Source organism: Histoplasma capsulatum, genomic scaffold, assembly GCF_000149585.1.
Source record: "Histoplasma capsulatum NAm1 scaffold_4 genomic scaffold, whole genome shotgun sequence".
NCBI classification, from domain to species: domain Eukaryota; kingdom Fungi; phylum Ascomycota; class Eurotiomycetes; order Onygenales; family Ajellomycetaceae; genus Histoplasma; species Histoplasma mississippiense.
Window position 1 is genome coordinate 2,585,854 of NW_001813979.1, and position 8,708 is coordinate 2,594,561.

An 8,708-nucleotide genomic window follows, 5' to 3' on the forward strand; every position below is an offset into this window, starting at 1 on the left:
ATTAACTTGGACACTATAAATTGCAAGGCATAGCACTAGGTGATTGTGGTATACACATGGGATTGTTTGGATAGGCATCGGTACGATTTTGGTGTTCTAGTGTGGTGGTTCAAGATGGGGGAGAGAGTGAGCTGGAATTGAGCGGTTGTAAAACATACACATCCGTAGACTTGTATATACTCTGAACATCAAGATATATTAGCAATGTGTCATCAATAAAGAATCATAATTTATCCAATTGGACTTAGGCCTCGCGAATGGGTGAGGAGACATGCCTGATGCGGGAGCACAAGGGAAAGTTTTAATTTATCGGCCACGGCATCGGCGTAGCCCCTGCACTGGAGTGGAACTCTGAATGTAGATGGGCTTGCCCTGAGAGCAGCCCGTGCGAATCGAAACGAGTTCATTGCGCAATTGGAGGATGGAGAAGAATGGGGATGGAGCGGCGTGTCTCGCACAGAACTGAAGTCGGGTTGGAAAGTAGGACTGGAAGTTCATCAGGACAAAATGCGGCTAGTCTTCCACGTGATCTCGAACTCTCCGATCCATGGATTTGTTAGAGCCAAGGCGCTGTTATGGGCATAGAATATTTGAGGAACGATAGAATTTTAGAAGGAGAACTCATCAATTAACTACATAAAGCTCTCAGGTGGCTTTGGTGTTTAGATATCGAATATATATATATATATATATATATATTTGGTTAGAATTGGGATATCAATTTAACCACTCCATGATATCTACATATACATAAATTCTTAAGCGTAACAGTGCCATTTAAATGTTTAGATTACAAATGCTTTTATGTCCCAACCCCTCATTAGCAATTTCTTAGAGAGCCTTCTTAAGCATGTCCATATCATGTGTAAATGCAATGATACTAATTGATACTACTCGTAGTATTGCCCAATATCCCGTTGTTCCATCGCGTTTGGCAGAAAGTCAAACACTCAAGTGAGTCCACGTGCCTAAGCGAGATCCCACAAACAAACGCTGTGTCTCTTCAGGTTTGGGGGTCCAACCTCCGTCATCACAGCTTTGACTCCAACAGCCTTCTGTTGCCACAAACCCATCAAAATGGCCAGTATGTAATCATCCATCTATTTTATCTCTGCCAGGCTCATATCTTGCCTGTCACTAGCGTTTGCGTGCTGAGGCCTTCTGTACTGACAACTTGTCTCCACTCAGAGTCAAAGAACAGCTCGCAGCACACGTTGAACCGGAAAGCCCACCGAAACGGGTACGTGGTTATATTTTTTTCCCACCCGGTCCCCTGTCCATTGACTCGATATCCCCTCTGAAATATCGCGAAAAACGAACTGCAACGCATCTACAGATGATCTCGACGATCCCCTCAGATTAAGGAACAAAATACTGATTTTCTGGATGTTTCTTGATACAGGATCAAAAAGCCAAAAACGCATCGCTATCCCTCCCTTAAGGGCACAGATCCTAAATTCCGACGGAACCACAGACATGCTCTGCATGGTACTATGAAGGCGCTGGTACGATTTTCTGACTTTCATGGCCGTCCACCTACTGGTTAGGGGCATTTACCGAATTCGTAAAACATTTAGCTGACATACTATTAGAAGGAGGTGAAGGAGGGCAAGAGAGAATCCGCATAAACGATTTCTACTGTTTTTCTTTCTGTTTTCCAGGTTGCGGTCCGGGTTTATAATTCCATGTGTCATGTCGATAGGTGTTCTATCTTGACTTAGAAATTCGGAGAATCCTGAAAAAAATTCAAGCCATTCTGCGGATATCCTTTTCTATTCTGTCCCCAAAAAGCAGGTGGTAATGTGAGTAGAAACTTTTATCTCATTTTCCATGAGGCGGTGGCAACGGGAAAGACAATTCCCCCCCGCCCCCTAATTCAACAGCAACATGATTCACAATGCCTCGGAATCGAAACTTGCGCATTTGTTTTAAATGTAGTATTTCTTTTTTTCTTTTTCTTTTTTTTCTCCTGAATTTCGAATCACTTCTTGCGTATTCAGAAAACTGCGACGACTTTTGGTCCTTTACCACCCAGTCAACGAACCTCGCATACCGTGAATACACTTATATCTAATAATGGTCCGTTTCCAACCATGGGACAAAACAGGCATATGTGTGTACAGCAGTGGGATTTTCTCTATGTCCAATTGCTGAAGGATTATTATCTTTTCGTGCCGAGATCAAATTCTACTGCCGTCTAATTACCAAACACCCTTTGCCTTTCTCCCATGGTGCGGAGGTGCATGGACAGATGTGCTACATGTATTATCCACCATTAGGAAGATGATCATTTATTTTTTTTTTTATTTTCGAAGCTCTGGTTTTATCGGTCTATCCCTGTTTGAAATCTGAACATAATTGTACTTCTGGTCTGGAAGTTCTGTTATTCTCTTCAGCAAAATTAATCTTATCCAAAGCAGCATTATATACGAGTTTATCATAATCTATGTTCCGGCATCCAAACAATCAATTTCTTATCATACCCGCCACTAACTAAGCATTCTTCGAACCTGTTCTCCCCGTAATCTACGCGAGCCCAACCCGCCGATATAGTTCTGACCTTGGAACCGGGTTCATGTCCTCCCCTCAATGAAGCGACAAGCTTTCCCGTCTTCGCTTCTATACCCCTAATCACACCATCTTCCCCATTGACCCAAACCCCAGATCCATCGGGCCGCCAAACGAGCTTTGGGATGGAAAACGCCGTTTGCGGCGCTATCGCGTTCACGTGGGCAAGTATAGCAGCGGCCTCTCGATCTGCCATCGATTGTGATGCCTGCGACGCCCGCCAGGCCGCACCTAACCCAGGCGTTGGCGATGTTGATGCTGATGGAAATGGCATGAGGACCCGGACAAATATTACGTGCATATACGGTTTACTAGAGGTCGCGACGGCAAGAAGCATTGGGTCCCGCGGACTTGGAGCAAAACACGCGGGTGAGAACGCAGCCCATGCGTTCGAATTCGGTGCCAGATCCTGCTTGCCAAGAAGTGGGCATTCGTAGAGTTGTTGACTTTTGGCATTCATTCTATGTCCTCTTTCGAGCCGGTTAAATGGCGATTCGACAAGGTAATAAAATAGACATGTCGAATCACGTCGAGACGCTAGAAGAACCAAGTCCCCGGTACTCTCGCTGCGCATGAGGAGGATGCATTCTGGTACTGTGGCCGTTTTGATAACCGCTAGCGGTTCACCGATTGTGATCTGCGCACCTACATCTAGGAGGGTTATGCTGTAGATATATATTCTTGAATCCCACCCGGCTGTCGCTAGCCAAGTGGTTTGGACTTCCGGCGGCTCTTCCTGGAACGATACCACGTCCACAGCATGTTTGGTATGATCTTTCCTGGATGCTATGGCTCTCGGTCCTTGGAATAGCAATAGCTCTCCAGACACCGTTGTCATTGCTCGGTATGCACCGTCGTAGAGATAGATCCCAGAAAGGAAAGGACTATCTGATAGGTTGTCGAGCGTACAAAGGAGAGGGTAGGGTGCTTGGACATCGTAGAGACTCACGAGTTTGTCCGCGCCCGAAACAATTAGCAGCGACGCCTCTTCTGGATGGCCATCTTCTGATGGTTTTATATAGGGTTGAACACAGACTGTGACCAGATTTGCCGCGCTTGGGGTCTCAAGCATGTTTGGTGTCGATGGTGCTATGGTCTAATTTAGTGAAAACGTCAAGAAAACTAATCGAGTCAAGGGTCTGTTCTGCAGCAGGGATGAAACTTGAAACAGTTTGATTCTTGCAAGGTCCAGAATGCATATGACGACCTCGAAGCACCAGGGCAAGGAGCAGATTTCTAAGAAATGGCAGGTAAATATTGCAAAAAGATGGAATTTCTGCACAAGAAGCGAACTCACCAGGAATTTTCCACCCATCCAGATCTTCTCCATGGACAGTTCGTTCGCATCCCAGGAATCTATCAAACACCTTCATTTGCTCCATAATTTCTCGATGGCCCAAGCTTCGCACCTTTGTTGTGCGAGGTTGTCTATTTCAGTGGCAGCCCCGATGCTTCAAGAAACGCTGCTAGTGTCCCGCTCGTAACGCCACAAGGACGCATGGTGAAACCGAAGGTAGAAGTGAGAGGTCGAGATGAAAGCATTCAGGATTCTCTTATAAAATTCTTCCACGCGCACCCCGCTCCTCATTCCATGTTTTTATGTTAAATTTTGGCTTGTTTCATGGAGAAGAAGAGCCTGGGAGGCAATTGACCATCCCATGATAAGAGGGTGTGGGATAAACTGGCTGAAAAGTTGCACATTTAAGGTCGTATTTCCTATTAGGTAGGAGATTGATGGAGTCACTTGGATTTTCAATATGTAATTTAATCCCGGAATTCAAAATGCCCAAGAGTTTCGGCGGGTTACACTGCTGCCAAGGTCATATACCATTCTGCGAATGAACCCATAAAACAATAAAACAAGAAAAAAAATAATGCCAGGTCCAAAATACAATAATAAAATATCTTCATTCTATAAAACGGTGAAATACCGTTATCCAAATTGTCTTGGGCCTTATCATCAGATCATCGCAAAACGGGAGGAGAATAAAAAGGTCAGAATGCCAATTTCCTTTTTAAGAGAACATATCCTCCGCTTTCCTGCGCCTACCCCCTCGACCCTGAAGCTTGTCCGAAAACAGCTCTTTCCCCTCGTTACTATTATATTTGGAGGGAAATAACTCTCTAACGGAGGCAGCACCTTTGATAGATATTCCCTGAGAAGTGCCACGAATAGAGATTCCCTTACCCTCCGAGGCAGCACCACGGATGCTGATTCCATTTTTGTCACTTTTATCTGGGAATAATTCAACCTGGCTTGTTGATCTGCCGGATATCTCGCCACCACTGGTTCCATCCATCAAGGTAACCGGTATTCGTTTAGAAAATAGATCTGCAGTTTCGTCGGCAGCATCGAACGCATCGGAGCGGCGGTGGTTGCTTGAAGTGACTTTTTTGGGGAAAAGCTCCCTTTTGAGGTAACTGGATGTTGTTTTGTTTGGGAATAACTCCCGGCGCTCAGAGCTGTCATTGCTAGTAGCATATTCGTCGGCCCCATGTATTAGATCTCTGTTTCGGCTGTTCCTCGGAGAACGGTTTCTGAAAGATTTACGGGTCCGTTCCCGGCTATCCATCGCAGGGTCTCCTTGATCAAATCCCATTCTAAGCGGAGAAGCGCTACGACCCCGAAGTCGTCCTAACGAGCTAGGGTTGTCGTCGGGGAAGAGCTCAATAACTTCGCGCCTATTACGGCTCCATCTCTCTTCCCCTCCATCTCCATTTAGCCTGCCTTCGTTTGAGCTGCTCCTTGCTCTACTCCGCGCAGCGTCGTCATCGTACATACTCTCGTTGAAATTTTCTTCCTTGGCGCGACCCCGTCTTCGTCTATGCTCCCTGTCATCGAATCGTCTTCTTGAGTAATCGCTGTCATTATCGTCTCTCCGGCCGCTACGCCGCCTGTCTGCAAACTCTCTCATCATTCGCTCTCGGGGATCATGCTCTGGATGCATAAGGTAGAAACGGCTCGATTCATGGGCTCGTTGCTTCTTTCGATCTGTTTTCACCGCTGTTCGTACTTGCAGGACTGACTCTGGATGCGTAGATAGGGATTTCGCCGTCCGGAGTCGCAGTGGAGGTAATCGCGACGAGTCTTCCTCCGGGTTTTGTTGTGAAAAGGTAGCCAGCGCTTGCAGACCGACGTCGACAGAGCTATACACAAGATTCGCAGAGGTGTCGTCGATCCATTCTATCCGGGTGAGTTCCTCTGCTACGAAGTGCTCACTTGCGTACCGCTTCAGATCCTCTGTAGTAAGCTCATCAACTCCCCGAATATGAACCTTTTCAAACTGAGGTTCTTCGTTGAGGTGAGAGCTTGCAGCAGCTTCTTCCGCCGTGGCTAATGGAACTTGATCCTGTTATACGAATAACTATCAGAAACTATAGTGAAATTAGGGTAACGGGTACAACACTAACTATTTCAACATGCTCTGGTTCTGGTAAAGGTCCCAGATCAAGGTCCATCTCGATATCCAGAGGGGTCTCAATTGTGCTTGGTTTGACGTTTGTGCCATTGGTGGTCGATGGTTGGAGGAGAGAAGCCACCTCCATATCGACGAAACACAAGGGTTCTTGAACTAAATCGTAATATAGTTACGCGTGATGTTGTAATGATAATGAATGTAAGGAATTGTCTATGGGAAATTGAAAGGTCATTCTTTGATGCTGATATCGTTGCTTACGTGAAGCTTGTTCGCCGTCCCAAAACAGACTAGTGTTGAAGCTCTTTTTATCTCATCCTCGTTTCTTTTCTTTGCACATTGTCTCTAACCTCAATCGAATCATATATACTGTGTATATGTCATACGCTTTTGGATACAGCAGCTATCCAGATTGAGTTTTCCTTTCGTTCTCTTTATTTGTTGGCCTGATGAGGCTATATCTCAGGCCTTCGGTACCAAAGGAGTCTTCAAACGCTTTCTATTTTTCTTCAATACCAGCAAACAGACCATCCGCATACTACAAATTACATTTAGTTATCACTCTAATCCCTCGTCCAAATTGATACATGTTCACCCATTCCCCAGCCATTTTCGAGGTTAGGGTAGGGCTTTCGTTGTCATTAGTCTTCTCAATTGTATATGAGCTATGAATCTTAAGGTGCATGTATCGAGCGTAATATCATATATATATCCTCAATACCAGTCGATTGTTGTATCTCTTTCTGTGATGCCATTTAATATCGTTACACTAAACACCATGCTATAAAGGACCGAATATCTTCATGCCCAGCAAGCCAATTATCTAACATGGTCATAATGAGCAAAGAATTTATGAATAAAGTGCTTTCTCTATCTTTAGTCTTTTCCAACCCAACCACTTCACGATTAACCTAAGAGAACCTGGACGTCAAACAGCGGGCCTGAATGTTGATGCTAGATCATGGCCGCCGCCGGGCTCTCGTGTCGCAACAAGGGCAGCAATAGAAAGCTCAGCTTGTTTGCCGGCAGCTGTAAGACTTTGCGTGAAGGAAAAGTTTGTCATCCGACCTAGGCCTGCAGATGACGAACCAAGCAGCAAAAATATATGACCACGAAAAAAACAATCAAAGAGGCGAAAGTTCTGGCGATTGAAACTGCCTGATAGACCTATGAGAGACAATGGGCCTATCCACTTCAAGAATGTGTATTCATACTCATACCCAGCCAAAATGGTTAGTGTTCGCCAACTAAATCAAATCACGATCACAGCTTCCAAGTGTGATACTAAGGGAAACTACGACATTCTTGGAGGCGAAGCCGCAGCTTATATTGATGAAAAGAATGGCACCCACGGTCAACGCTTATGCTAGTAAAACTAGTTTTAGCCGGGAGCATATTGCATCCCATTGGGACATGCACAAAAGATGACTGACTTGGCTACCTGAAACAGAAGATTGAAGCCATTAGGATAGCACGATATTCAGAACCGCCGCCAGGAAAAGCCGTACAAATTGAACCTAAAACAATTTGACAAACATGCAAGCAAATTTTTAGCTTTCATCCGTCCCTGCATAGGTTGAGACCTTTAGTGGATTGTTAATCTTCTCACCATTGCAACGCATCTCACAATCTGACAAGAATGTGCCCGTTCGAAACTCTGGTTCCTCTGGCAAGAAAGTCAAAATCAGGGCATAATCGAAAACATAATACACCAGCTTAAATTTTGCGATTACTGCAAGAAGAATTTTCACCCTTTACTATTATTAGGAGAGAATGATCCAATTGACAAAGGTGGTGAAGAAGACAATCTCGATTTATATTGTGAGTTCGCAGAAGGTAGTGCGTGCAATATTCCTAGCGCACTTTGCATCGGCAGCTACATGAGCAAAATATCTGAGAAAGGATGATTGTCAAACCTGTCAACAACTGAATAAACAAATATTTAAATAACAAGAAAAAAAAAAGCAGAAGGAAAATCAAGATCAAGAGGAAACCTCCGAGTGTGGACATACCGATGTGGCCAGAAACACCAACAAAGGTTTATTTTTGCAAGGTTGGACCAGTGTTAAAGACGAAATTGCTCATGATGATGCCAGATGTTATATCAAGGAATACCCATGCTTCCAGAAATTGATCGAGAATCCCAAAGCTCTTGAATATGGGCTCATTGACAGTCTGGCTTGATTCAACGGTTGTTCTGTGCATCAAGAATGTGTTGCGACTATTTTATTTTCCCCTTCAGCTTATTTATCTGTGTCTCACCTTGATTTACCAATAACTTCCACCAGGTGAAGGCATAATGGCCAGCTAAGAAACGAGAAAAATCTCGGTTCCCCTCAAGGAAGCGGAACCAGTTGTCAACTTGTTAAGAAGAGCATATGAAGTCAGCAAACTGCTGATGTATCAGAAGTCGAATTCCTTTTGTATACCCATTCATACGGTACGTACAATACTTTCTCTTATCCTTACACTACCAACGACGTTTCCATAAAGGAGAGCAAGGTCGCGTCACTGAGGAGCTATGATTGGTTCTCCACGCGGTTGCAAATGTGTACCAAAGATGTGAGCCCCAGATGCGGCCGTTATGCAATGTAGAGTCTCGCCAGTTTTCCATGTTGCTTAAGAGATACCGGACATTTTCAAGACATCAGATATGAAGTAACTTGAAGCTCTGTATCTTTAGGTAGTCACAATCCATATTTTTCTTCTCGGAGAGTTGTAGAC

The 8,708-nt window shown here is 44.6% G+C and overlaps 3 protein-coding genes across 3 annotated transcripts; 1 reads left to right on the plus strand and 2 right to left on the minus strand.

Moving 5' to 3' along the window:
- Positions 1-271: 271 nt before the first annotated feature.
- On the plus strand, positions 272-1,628 carry HCAG_04782 (predicted protein; the record flags this gene model as incomplete). The annotated part of the gene is made up of 6 exons (XM_001540892.1): positions 272-298; positions 331-472; positions 901-1,084; positions 1,202-1,240; positions 1,403-1,505; positions 1,593-1,628. 6 exons carry the CDS (start codon positions 272-274, stop codon positions 1,626-1,628), a joined length of 531 nt encoding a protein of 176 aa, XP_001540942.1.
- Positions 1,629-2,201: 573 nt separating this feature from the next.
- HCAG_04783 (predicted protein) lies at positions 2,202-3,950 on the minus strand (the record flags this gene model as incomplete). The annotated part of the gene is made up of 3 exons (XM_001540893.1): positions 2,202-2,256; positions 2,484-3,657; positions 3,866-3,950. 3 exons carry the CDS (start codon positions 3,948-3,950, stop codon positions 2,202-2,204), a joined length of 1,314 nt encoding a protein of 437 aa, XP_001540943.1.
- A 633-nt stretch (positions 3,951-4,583) lies between these two features.
- Positions 4,584-6,027, minus strand: HCAG_04784 (predicted protein; the record flags this gene model as incomplete). Its single annotated transcript, XM_001540894.1, has 2 exons — positions 4,584-5,918; positions 5,980-6,027. The coding sequence occupies 2 exons, from the start codon at positions 6,025-6,027 to the stop codon at positions 4,584-4,586; spliced, it is 1,383 nt and encodes a 460-aa protein (XP_001540944.1).
- Positions 6,028-8,708: the final 2,681 nt, after the last annotated feature.